The 21544-nt window shown below is 40.2% G+C and overlaps 1 protein-coding gene across 2 annotated transcripts in view; it reads left to right on the top strand.

Moving 5' to 3' along the window:
* Positions 1 to 20654, top strand: part of LOC108347389 (uncharacterized) — a 41403-nt gene extending 20749 nt beyond the window's left edge. For both annotated transcript variants that reach the window (XM_017586590.2, XM_052868351.1), the window contains 8 exons: positions 1569 to 1807; positions 13228 to 13286; positions 13375 to 13560; positions 13645 to 13768; positions 14217 to 14275; positions 19148 to 19293; positions 19371 to 19538; positions 20114 to 20654. In XM_017586590.2, coding sequence (XP_017442079.1) covers positions 1569 to 1807; positions 13228 to 13286; positions 13375 to 13560; positions 13645 to 13768; positions 14217 to 14275; positions 19148 to 19293; positions 19371 to 19538; positions 20114 to 20416 — 1284 coding nt within the window. In that variant the 3' untranslated portion in view covers positions 20417 to 20654. The remainder of the gene's footprint in view (positions 1 to 1568; positions 1808 to 13227; positions 13287 to 13374; positions 13561 to 13644; positions 13769 to 14216; positions 14276 to 19147; positions 19294 to 19370; positions 19539 to 20113) is intronic.
* Positions 20655 to 21544: the final 890 nt, after the last annotated feature.

The following is a 21544-nucleotide window of genomic DNA, read 5'->3' as shown; positions in this document are numbered from 1 at the left end:
AAAGTCCACTTCTAACACCTGTAAAATAAAAAATACATTCGATAGATGATGTGATCCCAAGTGGGTCATATTCATGGTTCAAGCATGTAAGAATTAAAGATTTTTCCTCTTTCCATGACTTCTGTATGATCTGCTGCATTTGTTTTACAAACCTTCAAATGTTTTGTACTAATGTAGTTTGAACCCATTCTAAATTTCATTATATACTATACAAAGAGAACCCTATTTAGTATTAAACACCTTGCTTGCAATGTCATAGTAGGCAACCAAATTCTTTTTCAAAGAAAGTGTTATTTAAGTCATCCCCATGTCTCTTTAGTAGAGGAATAGAACATATAGTGTCGACTTATCTTAGGAACCATGGAATGCAACATCTAGGTCATGATGAATGAATTTTCATTATCCCAAATCACAAAATTTTAGGCATTTGACCATGGTCATATACCAACAATGTGGTTTAATCTTGTTCGCCACTTCAAAATCCTCTATATGTACTTGCTACACTGTAAATGGTTTCAATTATCAAACCAATAGGGATCTATCACATTTGGAGTATCATTAGGACCCCAAGGGACGAATTTCACCTCAGGCATTTAGTCTTTTGAGCCAAACATCGTGAGTTTGATGCTTGCCAGAACTAGTAGCATGGGCTACATGCATCAATTCATGTCGTGGCATGTGCAACTACATTAGCGATGCAATTGCCAGCGTTGTGTTGCTAGTGTGGGATGGAACTTTATGATCTTCCAGTTATCTAAAAGGGTAGCAGTGATGGCTGTTTCTATGCCTGTGGAAACTGAGCTCTCAATTGGGAGCTCTACTATCAACTTGAGCTAAGGAAATTAAGATGTATCTTCATAACAATCACACAGATTACTTTCTCATTATTTCTAAATAAGGAGAGAAAAATTTGCTGAAATGAATGGGGAGATTTTAAATATATTTTTCTGCTAATTACTGTGAAGATATTGAGGATATTTATACCCTTATAATCCTTTATTTACAACAACTGGAGAGGAATGACCAAAACTTTCTTAGTGAGTAAAAGTAGCAGAGTTTGAATTTTTTTCAGCAGGACTGTTTTCTATAGGATTGTGCAGGTGTTACCCGCGTATCTACTTTTTGAAGCTGTTTTTATTTTTGTTCCTTTATTAATGTTCGTGGAATTCGTTATTTGATTAAGTAATAAGATAGCTAGATAAGATCTGAACCTAATAAGCTCTTGTGCTATCCTGTATCCTATATAAAGACTACATATAAATATATTATCCTATTATGTGTTTGAAGTGGAAAAGCAATGTCATGATTTGCTGTAAATTATATTAAGACACGTCCTGGGGTCATCACTGAGACATTGATGCAGCACAACTCCTGACGTTCAGATTAACCTCATTTTCAAATTATCATGTTTACCGAACAGGCTCTTGTAAGCTTCATTTATCCATGTGGGCTTGTTTCTTTGTGTTTTTTTAACTAGTGGCTTATTTGAACTCCTATTTGTGAACTCGATTCTTATCATTTACTTATTCTGGTTCTTTTCTTATTATTTATATTATTCTGGTTCTAAGAACCATGCTATCAGGAAAGCTGACATGGGAGCACGAACAGTAGACACTCTGTATCCTACAAGCACCTCCAACAAGGGAGGTATTCACATATGGAATTGGATCATGACTAAGCTTGGTTTAGAAAGCAGTGGCAAGACCAATGTTGTGGAAACATCTGAAGTATTTGATTCTAAATCGTTGCATTTTCCATGGCATTTGCTGAAATCGGTTGATGACACTCTCTTCATTATTGACCGAAGGTGGATAAGTGCTTTTATTAATGTTTTTGTTTAAATGCTACAAACACCCAGTCCTCTCTACCTTTGCATGACTTGAAAAGTTTCAAAGATCTGATGTGGTCATTGGAAACAGTTCCTGCCTATAAAATTGATTTTTGAATATGGATAGAATTACAAACTAAAAATTAAGTTGTAGTTGCTCCCAGTGAAGGACATTCTTGGATGTTCCACTTGAGATTGAAACTGTAAAGTATTTCTAGAGGGCTTAGAGATCCCTCTCACTGCCATTCTATATATAATGAAAATACCATAATACATGGAATAGTAAGGGACTGTACTAGACCCCTAGGTTCAGAACTAGGTACAACTAATAAATGATATAGCATACTGCACCCTACCTAGGCTTAATGATTATACATAGATATAATTATTCTAACACTCCCCCTCAAGCTAGAGCATACAAATTCTATGAACCAAGCTTGGAATAGATAAACTCAATTTGAGATCTTTTTAGGAACTTGGTCAATACATATGTAAGTTGGTCATTTGATTCAACAAAATCAACTTGTCTCGAATGAGACAATAGGCATGGTAACTTTGGCTTCGAACAAGATGCACATATGCTTCAGACCATCGAGAGAGAATGTTTATAAACCAAATTGGATTCACAAACCAGCGTAGCAAAAGGGACTCCTTAACAGCTTATGAAGAGTGGTGGACAACCGCAAAACTTCAACTAGCACCATGAAACTTCAAGTAGGATGACTTTGACAAAGGAGATTTCCATCAAAAGTGGACGACGACCAACAATGGTAGACAACAACAAACTGCAGGGATTGGATTGCCATCAAGTAAGGATGGGGCTTGTAGTAGCTAAAAGCGACAAAACTGCAAGGACTGCCATCATTAACTGATGGGCCCTGCAGCTGGAAACGAGCCATCATTGACTGATGGGGCCTGTAGTGGCTGGAACATACTCCCCTCACGACGAATGACGAAAATGACGGGCATCGATGACAAACTGTAAAGGTGAAAGGTCATAATGGTCTCCTTTCTTCATCAAAGCACCCAAAAACAGATCTGATAAGGGACTGGTGAAATTGTTGACTAAGATTCTGAATCTTGCTAGAAACACATTCCCCTTCACGCCATGACCAACCTTCAACCGATGACTTGGTGTTGAAACTCCTTGTTGTTAACCAGCTGATAGCACCGGCTCTCCTTGGAGACTTATAAATAAATGTACGAGCCAACAAGAACATCACAACTGCTACAATATGCAAAGCTTTAAGCCTCACGTGGAGCACTCAGAGACATTTCCCTACTAATTTCCTTCATCACCCCGCATTCTCAAACAACAACCAACCAGGAAAATACCCAAAATCCAAAAACATAGATCTGTTATCACAGTGGGTTGCTTCCTTCAAAGGCACCAAGCCTAGACACAAGGCTGACCATCACCCTTGAAATGCCAAAGACAAGTTGGAGTGACCAAAGGAGAAGAAAACCAGTGGTGGCGTACAAGGAGAAGAAGAAACCAAAATGCCACTAGGATAACCATGGCTGGACTATGTGGTGCAAACAAACTTGGATGACTTCTGTTGGAGGCACTTAAGTGACGCAAAGAGGGTGATGAAGAAGCAGTTGTGCCTCCACCATTCCAGAACAAAACCAGAAATTGGGGATTTTCGATTTTAGGGTTTTAAGAGAGAAAACCTAGAATACCATGACTTCGTAATTAGGATCCACGGGTAAATATGGACTCTGCATGATTCGGCGAGTCAGACATTGATGAAACAGAGGAGATCTGAAGGACTTAGGGTTCCAAAACAATCAAAGGAGTAAACCCTAGATCTGATTTACAACCATCGAACCAAAGAAACAAGGAAAAAAACGAACTCAGGAGGCTCCAGCGAGACGACCGGTGGTAGCGCGATGTCTTTTTGACACCAGAAAGGTGGCGCGTGAGGAACACGCACCCGAAATTGATCGGAAAGAAGCCAGGCGTGATGACGCTTGTAGAGGAGAATGAGGAAGTGACCACTAGGGATTGGCCGTGCTCCTCGAGGCGCACAAAACCCCTAACTTCGTGATGGAAGCCAGCTCCAACCACAATGAAGCAAGAAGCAGCTCCACGGATAGACCAAACAGTGCAGCGGAAATGGAAGCAAAATGGGTGAAGTTTTAGTGTGTTTAAGTGGAAGAAGTGAGTGTAGAGGCCTCTCAGCTTAGAAAGCCTTCCTACTAGCGAAGGAAGCTAGAGGAAAGGGTAGAGAAAGTGAAGAGAAAGAGTGACTTAAGAGCATATAGGGCTGGAATCAAATTCTGTAACATTTCACTAAAGCTCAAAAGTGATTTTTAGAATGGAGAGGCCCTCTTATTTATAGGGGAAGAGGGGCCTCTAATCTAACCTAATTCCCTCCAAAAATTCAAATCTACTTCGAGCTTGGGAGCCAAGCTAGTTGAGTCACACTTCCCACTCCAAGCACACAAGGAAAACATGTGAAATTTGAAATCAGCAACGCAATGGCTGGGCGCGCCAGGGTTTTGGCTGGATGTAGGTTACAATCCGGAAGGCAAAATCCTTTGTATTTCCAATCCGGTAGCATAGGTGCCAAATCCGGAATGTACTCCTTTTTCTCCCCTTTTTAGCTCCTTTGCTTCCCTTGGCTTCTCATGCTTCTTGGGTGGTTCAACCATGATCTCCAAGCTTTATTAGACCCTACAAAACAACATATGAACATATTAAAAGGGAATCCTTCTAAGACTTAGTGTTACGTATCCGAGTAGGAAACGTAACCAGAGCAACCTCTCACGCACTCTCACAGAGAAATAGATAAAGAAAATGGATGAATAAACCTCTTTTATTGATAAGAATAACTGAATCAAAGAAAACAAACAATAAATGGGAGCATAATCTCCTTCAGTCACCTGAGAGCATAACCTCACAAAACTCACAAATCAAAAGCATACCTTTAACCCTAGACTTCCCCTTTATTTATACTAATTATTTCCCTCCCAATTTGTACTGAATATTAGAAAATAATCCTACTTGCAATAATTATCTTATATGAATATATTTAGCCTTATTTACTATATTTAACTTATACCAAATATTATACTAAGATATGACTTTGTTTACTCTAATTATCTTTTGCTGAATATCTTCTCAGAATATCTTTCTTATTACTCTAATTAGTTTCCCGCCCATCCTAACCATTGTGGCAGTTAGGATGCTTCTTCGCTACTTCCAACCGTTCAGTTTGGTCGCTCCCCCTCGTCTACCGTTCGGCCACCTCGCTCCCCGCTTCGCTTTGGTCGTTCCCCCTCGTCTACCGTTCGGCCAACTCGCTCCCCGTCTTCTACCGTTCGACTTGGTCGCTCCCCCTTGTCTACCGTTCGGTTCCCTTCTCTCTCTCCCCTATACTTCCTTCTCTCATATACTTTCCAACCCCTAACATTACCTACCGCCTGATGATCAACCTTGTCCTCAAGGTTGAAATCTGGATATTGGTCTCTGATGGTCATGGCATCTTCCTACGTTGCTCCATCCGGTCCCCCTTCTTGCCATTCTATTAACACTTGTTGCACCTCGTCCTCCCCTTGCTATACTTGTCTTTTATCCAAAATTCTGATCCGCCAAAAGGACGGTCCATCCACCTGGAAATCTGTTGGCAATTCCTTCCCCATACTTCATTCCCCGACTGCTTTCTTCAACTGAGATACATGGAAAATTGGATGTATCTGTGTGGTATCTGGTAGTTGAAGCTTAAAAGCCACTGCTCCGATCTTCTTTGTAACTTGGAAGAGTCCAAAATACCGAGCGACTAGCTTAGGATGCAGTCTGGACGACATCGAGGACTGTCGGTGTGGTTTGAGCTTCAAGTACACCCAATCTCCCACCTCCACATCTGCTGGTCTCCTTGCTTTGTCAGCCTGCTTCACCATCATTTCTTGAGCCTTGCTAAATGAAACTTTAGCTGTTTTAGTGCTTCGTCCCTTGTCTGCAACTTCTGGCCGACTGCTTCCACTAAGGTCTCCCCTGGTATGAACCTGTGCAAAGAAGGGGGAGATCTCCCATACACTGTTTCAAATGGAGTACAGCCCGCCGCTTCTTGGTAGCTAGTATTGTACCAATACTCCGCCCATGGTAATACTGAACTCCATCCCTTTGGCTGTTCTGAGCAAAAACATCTCAGGTAACCCTCCAACACCCTGTTCAATACCTCGGTCTGCCCATCTGTTTTAGGATGATGGGCTATGCTCATCTTCAGTTGAGTCCCCTGCAGTTTAAACAACTCCTTCCAGAAGATACTTAGAAACAGTGGATCCCTGTCACTCACTATAGATATTGGTACCCCATGCAATCGGACAATCTCCTTAACAAACACTTCAACTATGGTACGGGCGGAATAAGGGTGTTTCAGTGGTAAGAAATGCCCATATTTACTGAGGCCAACATCACTACCAAGACAGCATCATACCCATGGGATTTAGGGAACTTTACTATAAAATCCATACTTATTTCCTCCCAAATGGCATTGGGTATGGGCAAAGGCTACAACAACCCTTGCGGAGAAGATGACAAATATTTATGCTGTTGGCACACCAGGCAGCTCGCAACAAAGTCAGTTACTGCTTTCTTCATTCCTATCCAATAAAGTGATTGTGCCACCTTGCAATACGTCTGATAAACCCCTGAATGCCCTCCTGTCTGAGTCGTGTGAAACTCTTTATCAGCTTAGGTACCCAAGCCGAGTAAGCTGAAATCACAAGCCTTCCTTTATAGTGTAGTCGGTCATGCTCCATGGTAAAAGATGGATGCAAGTTGGGGTCCTTTTTTAGGTCTCCTATCACCTTCTTCAATGCTTCGTCCGCCTCAACCTCCTCCAGAATCTCTCCAAAATCTTGCCAATAAGGTCTGGCCACCACTCTCAACTCCTTTTCCTCCGTCTCCTCCTCCCTCCTTCGGGATAGGGCGTCTGCGACCCTGTTGGTGACCCCCGACTTGTACACAATTTCAAAATCATACCCTAGGAGTTTTGCAATCCAATTCTGCTGATTCTGAGTGGTGATGCGCTGCTCCAAAAGGTATCTAAGGCTCCTTTGATCAGTGTGAACCACAAATTTTTGACCCAATAGATAAGGTCTCCAATGCTGTATGGCCATGACCAAAGCCATCAATTCCTTCTCATATATCGACTTACTCAACGATCCCTCTAATAACGCCTTGCTAAAGAAAGCAATGGGCCTTCTTCCTTGTGTGAGAACTGCTCCTATTCCTCCTCCTGATGCATCACACTCAATATGGAAAGGCTGGTCAAAGTCAGGCAGAATCAACACTGATGCAGTGGTAACGACCTTCTTCAATCTAGACATGGCTTCCTCCGCTTGCTCGGTCCATGTAAATTGCCCTTTTTTAAGTAGATCGGTCAATGGTTTGGCAATTTTCCCATAATCCTTCACAAATCGCCTGTAGTATCTTGTCAGACCCAGAAATCCCCTCAAAGCCTTTACCGTCTTGGGCTGCTCCCAATCCACCACGACCCTCACCTTGTCCTGGTCCATCTCAACACCCTTCTCCGATATTCGATGATCCAGATATCCTATCTGGATTTTGCCAAACTCACATTTTTTTCTGTTGGCCACCCAACTGGTCTCCTCTAGCTTCCTTAGCACTAAACCGACATGCTCCAAGTGCTCCTCCCATGATCGGCTATATACCAATATATCATCAAAGAACACGAGTACGAATTTCCTCAGGTAAGGCTGCATCAGGCTGTTCATCGCGCTCTGGAAGGTTGTTGGTGCATTGGTGAGACCGAACGACATCGCCATGAATTCGTAATGCCCCTGGTGCGTCCAAAAAGCCGTTTTCTCTATATCCCCTTCTCCCATCCGAATCTGGTGGTAGCCGGACTTCAAATGCACCCTCGAAAAATACTTGGCTCCTCTCAATTCATCTAACAACTCTTCTATTAGTGGGATAGGAAATTTGTCAGGTACGGTAGCCCGGTTGAGGGCTCTATAATCCACACAAAATCTCCAGCTGCCATCCTTCTTCTTCACTAGTATCACCGGACTCGAGTATGGACTGGTGCTTGGCCTTATGACCCTTGTCTTCAGCATCTCGGTCACCTGCTTCTCTATCTCGTCCTTCATCACATGGGGGTAACGGTATGGCCTTACATTCATTGGATCTGTGCCCTCTTTCAGTGGTATCTGATGAACCATGCCTCTATCCGGAGGTAGCCCTCGGGGCTCGTAAAATACCCTTGCATACCGAACTAGAATCTGATCCATTTCCTGATTCTGTCTCTTTGTCAGTTTATGCCCGAACGATCCTTCTTCCTTGCTCTTCCTTGTCCACCTGAGCTCCCACACTAACATCCATGCTTCCACTTCCTTCATTTTGAACAAAGCTCCCAGTTCAACCAACCTTCGAGCTAAAGTAGGGCACCCTTTTATGGTCCTTTTCTTCCCTCCTTGATCGAACACCATGGTCAATTCCCTCCAGTTCAATGTTACCTCTCCTAGCTTGGCGAGCCATTCTACCCCTAGTATCACATCAACTCCGCCCAGTTCGAACAGATGGAACTGTTTGGTAGCCTTAGTTTCTCCCAGGTGGATTACTACCTCTTCACAACATCCCCTCGTCTTCTTCCTCTGTCCATCTCCCAGGCTCAACAAATAAGGTGGAGTATCCACCACGGGTAATCCCAACTCTTTCACCAATTTGTTGCTTATGAAGTTGTGGCTAGCGCCACTATCAATCAAAATCAACACCTGTTTTCCTCCTATCTGTCCATGCAATTTCATCGTTCTGGGCTAGGTTAGACCTCTAGCCGAGAAGGCTGATAGCTCCATCTGCATCTGGTCAAGTTCGGTTTCCACTTCCTCTTCATTTTCTTCCTCATCTTCTGCCAATATCGTCATCCGCAGGCTCCTTTCTGGGCATTGGTGACTTGGACTGAACGGTCCCCCACACTTGAAATTCCGCATAAGGTAAATTCCTTGTGTTTCTGTCCCTGTTGTTGGCTGCTGATCAGCCTATCCCGCCCCTGTGTGATCCTTCTCTTCCTCCCGCACCCCCGTTCTATGTGGCCCCCGCTCGGTTTCCTACAACAACTCCCGTTCGGTTTTGGTTGGGTCGATTGGTCTCCAATCACGTTCTAGAACCGTTCGGTTTTCCCCAGGATTGATTCCTGCTCATACTTCCACTCCCAGCCTTCACACCCACTTGGATCTCCTCCACGTCCCTCGCCATCCTCATAGATATCATCAATTCTCGCAGATCAAGCAGTCGTACTTGATTCCGAATTCCATCTTGTAATCCTGTCATGAAGTATCCCATCAGCTATTCCTTGGCCACTCCTTTTGTCTGCCCCACCAAGATTTCAAAATCTTGGATGTATTCTTCCACTGAGCCCGATTGCTTAATAGTTGCCAGTCTTTCAAAGACTGGTCCCTGATTTCTTCCCCTGAACCGTACCACTATTGCCTCCTTCAGTCCTGTCCACGTTTGGTTATCGGTTTTCTCCCTCCAGAATCTGAACCAGAATCCGACACTACCTTCCATGCTGATGTAGGCCAGACACAACTTTTCTTCCTCAGACACCCCTGTAACTCAAAGAATTTATCTGCTCTATTGATCCAATTCAGCGGATCACTCCCTTCGAAAATGGGTAACTCTACCCTTCTTCTCCAAGTCAGATGTTCCTCCTGGCGTTCAGCACCGTTCGGTCCACTACCCCTCTCACCGTTCGGTCCGCCCTCTCCACCACCGTTCGGCACACCACCGTTCGGTCCACCATCTTTTTTGCCCTCCTCTTCATTAATTTTTCCATTAACAGATTCCTGACTTTCGTCGGACTTCCCATCTAGTTGATGGGTTCGTCCTCCCATCATTCTCATCAGCTCTTGTAAATCCTTGCAGATCGCCTTCACCTTCGTCTCCACTCCTCCTATGGACAGTTGCATGCTCTCCTGACTCAACCCTACGTGCTCCAGTTTGATTTCGACTGCACTCATCCTTCCCTCCACGATGTCTCTCACTCCTCTCTATCACACCGGCTGGCCACACACTCCTCTCCTTCGTTCCGGCAGGTCGGACCAATTGTTACGTATCCGAATAGGAAACGGAACCAGAACAACCTCTCACGCACTCTCACAGATAAATAGATAAAGAAAATGGATGAATAAACCTCTTTTATTGATAAGAATAACTGAATTAAAGAAAACAAACAATAACTGAGAGCATAATCTCCTTCAGTCACCTGAGAGCATAACCTTTCTTACAAAACTCATAAATCAAAAGCATACCTTTAACCCTAGACTTCCCCTTTATTTATACTAATTATTTCCCTTCCAATTTGTACTGAATATTAGAAAATAATCCTACTTGCAATAATTATCTTATATGAATATATTTAGCCTTATTTACTATATTTAACTTATATCGAATATTATACTAAGATATGGCTTTGTTTACTCTAATTATGTTTTGCTGAATATCTTCTCAGAATATCTCTCTTATTACTCTAATTAGTTTCCCGCCCATCCTAACCGTTGTGACAGTTAGGATGCTTCCTCGCTGCTTCCAACCATTCGGTCTGGTCGCTCCCCCTCGTCTACCGTTCGGCCACCTCGCTCCCCGCTTCGCTCTGGTTGTTCCCCCTCGTCTACCGTTCGGCCAACTCGCTCCCCGCCTTCTACCGTTCGACCTGGTCGCTCCCCCTTGTCTACCGTTTGGTCCCCTTCTCTCTCTCCCCTATACTTCCTTCTCTCATATACTTGCCAGCCCCTTACACTTAGAGAAAGAAAATCAAGGAAGAGCTTTTAAAAGTCCTTCTTCAACTTCCCTTTTTTAGCCTTAGCTTAAGTTGGTGCTCCTTTTAATGGACTTCCCTAAGTAGGTTTCCATCACTTCGCTGGAGAAAACGTGATGGCGGCGGCGGCGGATGTCAGACAGATGTGGCGCCTGTGGCGGCGCCTAGATGAGAACTAGCCCTCGACACTGGCGGGGTTGGCCATTGCTCAAGGAGGCGATTCAGATCCACTGGTTGCCGGACTAAACTATGGCGGTGGCCGATGATGGACGACAGTTGATAGTGGTAGGCGGCGGACAGTGCCGGGCGGTGGGAAACAGCTAAAAAAGGCACTGGAATTATCTGATATTATTAGGAGAGCGGGATTGCTCATTGAGGTATTTCAGAAAAGATGAAATTTTTAAGGCCACCGGAGGTGACGGCCATCAGCCAGCCAGCAGTGACAATAAAGACAGAGTAGGAATAGAGTTCCTCTGATACCAACTTGAGATTGAAATTGTAAAGTATTTCTAGAGGACTTAGAGATCCCTCTCACTATCATTCTATATATAATGAAAATACCATAATACATGGAATAGTAAGGGACTGTACTAGACCCCTAGGTGCAGAACTAGGTACAACTAATAAATGATATAGCATACTACACCCTGCCAAGATTTAATGATTATACATAGATATAATTATTCTAACAGTTCCAAAGTTGGAAGCTGAAACTGAATATAATGTATTCCTCTTTCTGTATGATGTGTCAGATCTATATTCTTTCTCATTTATACTCTCAATAACTCAGCTCCTCCACTCATATATTCACTTTGTACTTGCATCTACGCTCTAGTAGTATTTGGCCTCTTTATCTACAAATCTGTAAGGCCTTCTCCTTGGCTACGGCATTAATATTGTTTTGGATCGATCATTCTGTCATGCACAGAAACTTTAAAGCCTAGACCAGATCACTTGATGTTTTCAGTGAAATCTAACTGTCATTTAAGAATGGATTGACCACACCTCTGTTTTTTTTTTGCTATGTCTGCATTGGAGTTTAGAGAAAAAAAATCTTCATCTCACAGATAACCCAAATTTATTGAGGTCTTTGATTTCTCTCTCTTGCATCATCTGTCCCTTATGCTTATAACTATTGCATTAAACAGGAATTTAAAAATGACTGAAAGTTACAAGTATTTTAAAATGACTGGTGCACCCTTTTATCAACAGTTTGACATTTGTGTGCCTATAGGCAAATTTTAAGAAGTCTAAAATAGAGAGATTATGATAGGATATGTAATGTATTAGACAGTTTGTAGACCGCTTTTAGATAGTTGGGCAGAAATAAAACATAGAAGTTAGTATGAAGTGGTTAGGGGTAGTTAGGAGGAGTTTAAACAACAGTTTGACATTTGTGTGCCTATAGGCAAATTTTAAGAAGTCTAAAATAGAGAGATTATGATAGGATATGTAATGTATTAGACAGTTTGTAGACCGCTTTTAGATAGTTGGGAGAAATAAAACATAGAAGTTAGTATGAAGTGGTTAGGGGTAGTTAGGAGGGGTTTAAACAGCAGTTAGGGGAAGTTTTAATTAGTAGTTAGGTAGTTTTTGTCTTTTAAGGAGGGGGAGTGTTCTAGTTCTGGTGTTGAGTAGTTTATTCAGAACCAGGTCTTAACCTGTGTTGAAGGGAATTTTTTCCCTTGGAAGCTCTTGGATGGTTTCTGTATTATGTTTTCTTTAATTAAAGTATTATCTTACGTTGTGCACTAAGATTTGAGTGTTTATTTCTTTATTGAATCTGAAAACCCAGTTTCTTGTTCCCAAGAAACCTAACACATTACTTTTTAACGGAAAACATTCATTATATTGAAAAACAATATTGTTTTCTTGTTATTAGAAGTTATTAAAAGTATATTTAATCTCCTTACCAAACTAACTTTTTCCAATATTGACAGGGCAACAATTTGCTCAATGATGGAACCATTGGGCTTTGGTTGCCAACACTTGGTCACTAAAATCAGAATTGTTAGTTGAGATGCAAAGTGTTACTGACTTGATATCATGATAACTCGATTTCGTAGATTGTTTTGGTGTTACATTTGTCAAGCACAACATAGAATTAATGAAAGATAAACTTTATTTCTTTCATTTTTATAGATGACACGGTTGCTTCGGTTAGTGTTTCTGACTTGAAATTCAGTCAAATTTAAGATAGGAATTGGAACTTAGACTGCTATTTATTTCATCATTCTCTGTTTTGAAGTGGTGAAAAACAATTGAGAGAATATTTACATGTAAAATGTTCAAGCCTTTCCGTCTAAGGAGTTGAGTTTTTCTTATTTCTCCAAAGAAGAGTCAGGCTCTAGTGTAGACTTTGAAAGTTTGTGGGGTGGCAGAATACCTTATGTTTAGGAGGGTAAGTAGTAATGTGTTTTGCTATAATTCATCAGTATCCCTTGTGCCTCATTGTTCATTAAATTTCAAATCTTGTATTGTGTTGAACATCATGATTTTTTTTTTCAATATTCCTTTTCTTATGACTAAATTTTCTTGGTTAAGAATGATAGTAAGGGCTATAGTTCAAGTAATATTCCTTCCTTACCTTTATACTATCATTGATACTTTTAGGTTTCGAACTTTGTGGGTCTTGGATATCAGTTCAGGAAAGATGAATGAAGTTTTGGAAGGTTTGATTCTATAATCCTTATATGGTCACTTGTTTAAACAATCTTGTATCTAGCTAGAACTGATGGATTCTTTGTTATATTTATTTAGGTTATCCAAGAATTCTTGAGATCTGTGGGCATTCAATCATGAAACGTTTATCTGTCATAGATCGGGTTCCCTTTGACTGGTTTCAACATGAAACTAAGAGCGGCTCTTTACTTGGGGCCCTACCACATTCTGATCTTTTATCTTCACTTGCAACCTTGCAAAATCACATTTTTGTTTGTGATCCAGGTAGTTTTCTCCATTTTAGTTAAGGCTATCTTTCTCTGTGGATGCATTTGTTGAGATTATTCACTCCTAATTTTGTCTCACTAGTTGGACAGAGGATTTTGAAGGTTTGTGGAGAATCTGGAGTCTGTTCAAACTTCCGATTATCTAATCTAGGGATACTTGGATTACCTTATTGGCTGAATTTCCCCCTGGAAACATTTTATGCTGCGTAAGTTATTTTCTCAAAGAACTTGTATAGATTTCTTTTATTCAGAAACTAATTTTTTCTGTTTCTGTCCATGTTAGAATGTAAGATTGTTTCCAGTGAATCTGTTAAGATCCTTCATTAGGTAGGCATATGGTCAAAGTACCTTTTAATCATTTTGGAAATTCTCTCTTCCCTTGAGTAAGCTTTGGCATTGAGATACGTCTAGTATATACTTAACTCAGCCCATCCTTTCTTGATGTAATGTCACACTTGTCCAGTCTTGCGAACTTTGTGCTGCAAATATCTAGTCCTAGATGTGTTAAGATGCCACATCGGCTAGGTATATGGCTGTAATATTCCTTGTAATGACTAAGGACATTCTTTTTTTCCCATTTGGAGATATGCATGATCCTATTCTGTCCTCAATTCTAATAGAAAAGTTGACTTCTTGATTATCCTGGTTTGACAGTGGAAATGGACTTTTGGGTACACCGATTGATCATGTGGAATATCTTGATTTGCTACCAGGTTAATTTACATTTTAAAGCAGTGTATTTATGAATTTAAAATTTCAAATTTTTAGAAATATCTGATATTATCTTGGTTTAGAGTATCTTAGGTGATTTGTTTCGTTGTTTAATTTGGGTCTTCGAGTTTAATTAGGATCCTTGTTAAAATTGTGCATTTGAGATGATACAGGAATTGTGTGATTACTTCTCACACTCAATCTGTTGAAATATGGGTGTAAATATTGTATATTTACAGTACAATAAATATAGATTGACTGAATAATATATGTAGATTTGTTTTTAAGAAATCCCTAAAATTAAGGTGTTGATATAAAAGAGAGAGGCATAGACTGAATCCCTAACATGTGTGATGACGTAGGGAAACCCTCCTAATGGTCATGAACACGTGCAGATGAATGAAGGACGTAGCGGAATAATGAATTGAGGCAAAGGTTCGGTCAAATGATGGTTGTGGTATATGGAAACGGTTTGCCTAAGAAGGCTACACCTTAACTAGGGGAAGGGGCTAGAGGAGGCTCTGGGAGACTCTGTAGTAAGTGACTTTCGAAAAGAGGAAGGCTAGAGTAATCTCAACAGCGTAACTCTACTAACATTCAAAAGTATCAATACTAGGGGAGAGTGCTGAATTTATAGATCCATTCAGCCTCTCAATTGGCCCTAAACTACCCTCCTGATCATCAGGTATTATGATGCAAGGATCACAAGCCACATGTAGCTGCACGAATTCCATATTTAACATGTGAGAAAAATGAGCAAAACGTGTTGCTGAAACGCTCTGACACAGGTGCTGCACGAGAGAGAAAGTTGCTGGGTGAGACTTGAGAAGGATTTGTCCTCAAATATGGAGGGTCGACTTTATTTTGGACAAACATGATTTTATTGTTGAAGAAGCTCCTAACATTCTTAGGAGTAGGCCATCTTTGAATGACTTTATTTTTCTTGTGATCCACATGAACTCCTCCTGGATCAAATGTCATCCTACAGTAAGCTTTAAACATAGTCTTAATTAGTTTTGGTCTATACCCATAACAACTAACTTCTTTTGTTCTGAAATTTCTTTCTGTAGTATACTTTCCAAACCCTCTACCTATACTCCCTTGTCTATCAAATTCTTACTCTTTCAATGCTTTAAGCATTTGAGGCATCATTTGATTTGCACATATTCAAATTATGGCACTATCTGGTTCGATCCACAACCCATTCAATAATTCATGATATTTTGATATTGAGAGAACCTTGTCTGGTATTAAGCACCTTGCTTTCAATGTAATAAAAGGCAGCAAAATCATTTTTCAAAGAGGAGTTATTTTTAGGTCATTCCATATTTCTTTGGCAGAACAAAACAAAATTTTGACTTATCTGAGGGACTATGGAATGCCACATTCAAGTTATGATCAATGAATTTTCATTATCCCCCAAATCTCAAATCAGGGCCACATTCAAGTTATGATCAATGAATTTTCATTACCCCAAATCTCAAATCAGGGTCATTTGACCCTGGTCCTCAGTCCTCCAACATCAATGTGGTCTAATCTTGATCATCCTCTTAGAATCTTCCAAATGTATTAGCTCCATTATAAATAATTTTGGCCATCAAAAGGTAGGGATCTGCCACGTTCAGAAGATCATTAGGACCCATAGAAGTAAATTTTTTCTCAGCCATTGAGGAAAAAAACACAGACTTTCACCATTATCTTCAAGGAGGACAGCAGCAGCCAGTGGTTGGGAGTGGTGGCAGTGGAAACAAGCTCCCAAGATTGGGAGCTCTGATACCAACTTGAATAATGAGAGAGAGAGCAAATAAATACTTTATTATTTACAGCCATGCTAATTATGTTCTCAACTCCTCCATTTGTAACAATCACACTCTCTTGAAAAAGGAAATATAGACCAGCTGAAATGAGTGTGTTGATTCTATGGATATTTTTCGTAATTACTATAGAGATATTAGGATATTTTTATCCCAACGATACATAGTACCTGTTAGGTTCCTGGGTTTGGAACCTAACCAGACAACTCACTCACACAATCAAAACAATTGGAAAAGAATGAATTATCTGTATTCTCATCAATGAAAGTAGCATACAATCAGTATATGGGAGCATAACCTCCCTCCATCTAACGGGAGCCTAACCCCCCTCACAAGGTCCAAGACCTGTCTAAACAAAAGAATATGACTAGCTGCCTTCTAACAAAGAATATAACTCTATTTATATAAGATCTCCCATCCCGCCTTTCCTAACCGCTCTCTCATTTTTCCGCCTTCTATCCTCTTACCTTAGATCCTATCATTACACCTCGCTGCAAAACAACCTTGTCCTCAAGGTTGGAACCGAAAAACTTGATCTCTTGGCTCCTCTTTATCATCTTGTTATTTTATGAAGGGAACCCACTGATTATGCCCTCCAATTCTATTCAGGAGGCTTGGGTGGTGGTCGAGATGAGATACAAACTTTATGGGACCCTTTTCGTGTCTGCATTATTTCCTTGAAAGCGAGGAGCTTCTTATCCTTCCCTGTAAAATAACTTCTTCTACCGTTCAACTCTCTTCTTCCTATCTTTATACCGTTCGGCTTTCTTCTCGCTATCTTTATACCGTTCGGTTTGCTTTCCCACGCTTTTCCACCGTTCGGTTTTCTTCTCCCTATCTTTATACCGCTCGGCTTGCTTTCCCATGCTTTTCTACCGTTCGGTTTTCTTCTTCCTATCTTTATACCGCTCGGCTTGCTTTCCCATGCTTTTCTACCGTTCGGCTATCGTTCCCTTCAACCGTTCGGCTATCGTTCCCTTCAACCGTTCGACTCTAATAACCTCTTCTATCGTTTGGCTCTCTTCCCACTATCTTTATACCGTTCGGCTCTCTTCCCACTATCTTTATACCGTTCGGCTCTCTTTTCCCTATCTTTGCACCATTCGGTTCCTCCCCCTACCTTCAACCATTCGGCTCGAGTTAACAACCTGAACAGAGTTGATGCAAGATCTTCCAGGTTCTCTGAAAGTTGGGTTTGTATTGAATTTTCCCCTTTTTTTGATGGTTGCTTTGCTTTCTTGATGTCTTGAAGATGTTCCTCGGTTACTGCCGATCGGCCTGGGCTATAGCACTTGGCCTCGGACCGCTCGGCAACTCTCGATCGGCCTGGGTTATAGCTATTGGTCTCGGATCGTGTCGCCTCACCTCTCGTTTGTCCCCTAGATGACTCGTCTTCTATCCCGCTCCCTTTCCTTACCTTTTCGCCTCCCTGTACATACTCTTCCACCGTCCCCATCTGTTTCGATGCCGCCAAACGCTCAACAATGGTTCCAAACCTTATCACCAGGGCTTCCTTCAAGCCATCCCAGGAAAGATTCTTGGCTTTCTCCTTCCATGCTCTGAACCAGTAGCCAGCGCTCCCCTCCATACTGATATCGGCTAGGTGCACCTTTTCCTCCTCCAATACCCTTCGTAACTCGAACAATTTCTCTGCGCGATTGATCCAGTTCAGCGGATCGATCCCCTCGAAGACGGGTAGCGCCACCCGTTTCCGCCAGTTGTTTTGCCCCTCAGTATGTTCGCCTTCCCTTCCTCCTTCGTCTTTCTGCCTCACCCTCCGATTCCCGTTGACGGACGCTTGGCCCCCATCTGCGTGTCCATCCTAGTTCCTGTTTCGTCCACCCAGCCTTTGCATGATTTCTTGTAAGTCTTGACGCATCGCGGCCGTTTCTTGCCGTATTTCTTCCATATTTCTTCTGTATTCTGCCATGCTTCTTTCGCTGGTCCTCCTCTCCCAGGTATTGTCTCTTCCTTCCATCACGCTTATCCTCCCTTCGATTCTATTCTCCCAAGCAGTAGCTTGCCCACCGTCTTGCTCCGCCTTTAATTGGATCCAACAGTCGTTGTTCCCGTTTCTCCTCGCTAGCTCTTCTTCCCTCCGAAACAGATCCGGCAGTTCTCTCGCCCTCCTCTTCCTCTAGCCGGCAGTTTCTTCCCTCACGCTTTTCCTCCGCTCTATCGATCCGGCAGCAACGCTCCCTTGATAATCCGGCAGTTTGGACCAATTTGTTAGGTTCCTGGGTTTGGAACCTAACCAGACAATTCACTCACACAATCACAGCAAGAAAAACAATTGGAAAAGAATGAATTATCTGTATTCTCATCAACGAAAGTAGTGTACAATCAGTATCTGGGAGCATAACCTCCCTCCATCTAACGGGAGCCTAACCCTTCTCACAAAAGAATATGACTAGCTGCCTTCTAACAAAGAATAGAACTCTATTTATATAAGATCTCCCATCCCGCCTTTCCTAACCGCTCTCATTTTCCCGCCTTCTATCCTTTTACCTTAGATCCTATCAGTACCTCTCTGGAGTTGTTAATATATTAAGAAGTGGACTTTAATCTAACTCTACCTTAATATATTAAGAAGTAGACTTTAATATAACTCAACCTTACAAAACCGGCTTATAAGGTGAGGTTTGCACTTACTTATATATTGTAAATTGACCTTATTTTTAGTTAATGTGGAGCTTCCTACACACTCTCCTCACGCAAGACATATACATCTTGAACGTGGGACTAGACATGAATAAGTAGTTTGATAGCGGTCTGGTAGCGAGTGGAACAATATATCTAACAAATAACAAACTTCTCTAGGATAAGTTCTAACCATGACTTTGATATTATGTTAAAAAATGAACTTTAAACTTAACTCAACATTACAAAATTGGCATGTAAGGTGAGATTTACACCCACCTATATAAGGTAAATTGACTTTATCTTTAATTGATATGGGACTTCCAACAATAAGGGATTAGTAACTAGATGAGCTGTTCTTATATCTTTTATATTCTTTCGTTTTGTGTTTGTCTACAACTTTTCTGGAATGTGTCACAGGCAGGATTGACATAAATTTGAATGTTGATATTCCTGTGGATTTTGAGCTTGTTGAACCTTTGCAAGAATCTTGTATATGGTGTCAAGCAAGAGGTGCAGCTACTGAAATTTCTGGAATGGACGAGGTTCCAGGATCCTTATACAAGGTTCTTTTGCAAATTGGAACTTTCTAAGTGAAGCAGTTTGATTACCTTCTTAGTTACTTAATGTCTTCTTGGTGCAGGCTGGTGTTGCACAACAGTGGTATGATGAATTAGATTATCTTGCCGCTCCAAAACCTGAATCTGAAATAAATGTTCAAGATGATAATCTAGACAAAAATTCATTAGTGGAAGATGATGAGAAAGTCCGGATTAGCTGTGTGGTCTGTACTAGCCCTGGAACAAGCGAGGTATGCTGATCTCATCTTGTCTTGTTTGGCTCTTGTTTGAACTTGTATCAATTTTCGGGTTCATGTATGTATCTTTTCTGTAGTTATCCCATAGTGCACATACTTAGGAACCAGAATAGTTATAAAGCCGAATGATCTTTTCAGTCTTGAAATTAAATAAGTTTTTAAGATGGTCCTTGAAAGTAAACAGTTTTTTTTTTTTTTATTTTTTTTTATTTTTTAAATTCAGTCTGGGAATGTTAATAAGTAAATAAGAAGTTCCTAAAAGTAATTTCCATCTTGCACATTGGTCCTTCATTTCAAATAGGGGTCTCTACATATTATGATTAAAAAACAATTTAGTCCTTACATATATGGATTAAATTGTATTTTATGATAACATTTAGATACTTTCCTCAAATAAGGGATGAATGTAAGAGATGAAAATTTCTTTCACGAACTTTATTTCATTTCTAGCATTAAGAAACCTCCATATATTCTCAAACACCAAATGGACTATTCTACCTAATTATAAATATGCTTGTAAACTATAAATGGTTATTTATTTATTTATATATTACTTTTCTTTCATACAGGTTATAATTTACGCTGTACTGCATTGCAAACTTAGAAGAATCCCAAACTCAAATGAGGGAAACCGGGAGGAGCATGCAGCAAGGATACTTGATATTCTGACCTCCAAGAGATCTGGGAAAATAGAGAGAGATTCGTGGACTGCTTTTTTATTGCAATCCAAAGGTGATGTGAGAGATCTTATTTTCATGCTACCACTACACGTTAGAATAAGATTAAATTCCCTTGATCATCCAAAGGCTGATAACGGAAGGGATATAATCTTAACAGACTCTTCAATTAAGGTGAACGTATTTCTCAGTTGACACTACATTCAGATGCACTGTTGTACTTAGATAGGTTTTTTACTCTTAAAATTTGATTTCATGTGCCTGACAGTTTTTGCCAGATTATATATTCTTGCCTGAATGTAGTCAGTTTTTTAAAACCTATGGATGTGTTATAGAGGTGAAAGAGTTTCTCCTTCGAACTGTATAGTGTGTGTAATAAGGATTTCCTGTGTTCAAATCCGATAGGATTCTAATCTAAAGATATTAAAGTCAAGGCAGTTGCCTCCATATAGATAAACTTCTCATTTTGTCCTTTTAGGATTATGTAATTAAAATAATAAAATAATTTTTTGCATAGTACAATATAAAGTACCTTTTTTTTAAAAAAAAATGGATTTGGTTTATACAATTTGAAAATTAGTGCTGGAAGAAACTGACTTACAACTTTGATTTGCTATACACAACACAATTGCTTGTTTTCTAAATCAACATTTATTGCCTAATTTGTTTATGTTAACACGAAATCGATGTTCCTAAAATTAGACTTTTGAAGGCATTAGTATGAGTATGAATGATTTCATCCTAATTGAATTGTGATCGAACCAGACGTGATTGAGTTTAAATATTTTGACATAATATTTTCACTAATAAAATATTATAAAGTTATGAGAAGTTGGGATACAAATTTTGTAAATCAAATAAAAGACTAATTCACGTTTTATACGATGAAAATTATAATAGCTGACAAATATTTGATAATTATGTAAAATACATAAATATTAATTTTTATGTTAAAAATACTTTAGATTAATTTAAAAGTCAATAAAAATGTTGTGATTTTACAAATCTTCTAACATCCAAATTTAGTAATATAAAACTACTAAAATGAACAGTACATGGATAATGATATAACAAGAACTACAGGTTAAATATGAACAAAAATTTCTTCACCTGAAGAATAAAAGTTCATCCTAAACGGTAAGCTTCACTCTCAAACTCCCGTTGCGACAACTGAAAGATTTCATCTCTAAGCTCACCATTTAGGTGATCATTGCAAAAGGGAAAGCAACATACAAAGACATACCACAAAAAACAAGGGTAAGCTAGTATAATTTAATATTCACGTGGAAATACAATTCAAACAAGCAACTAGGATACTCATAC

This window comes from Vigna angularis, chromosome 9, assembly GCF_016808095.1.
Source record: "Vigna angularis cultivar LongXiaoDou No.4 chromosome 9, ASM1680809v1, whole genome shotgun sequence".
In the NCBI taxonomy this organism is placed as follows: Eukaryota; Viridiplantae; Streptophyta; class Magnoliopsida; order Fabales; family Fabaceae; genus Vigna; species Vigna angularis.
Note: the sequence above shows the minus strand (reverse complement) of the source record. Positions and strands in the feature narration are given on the sequence as shown.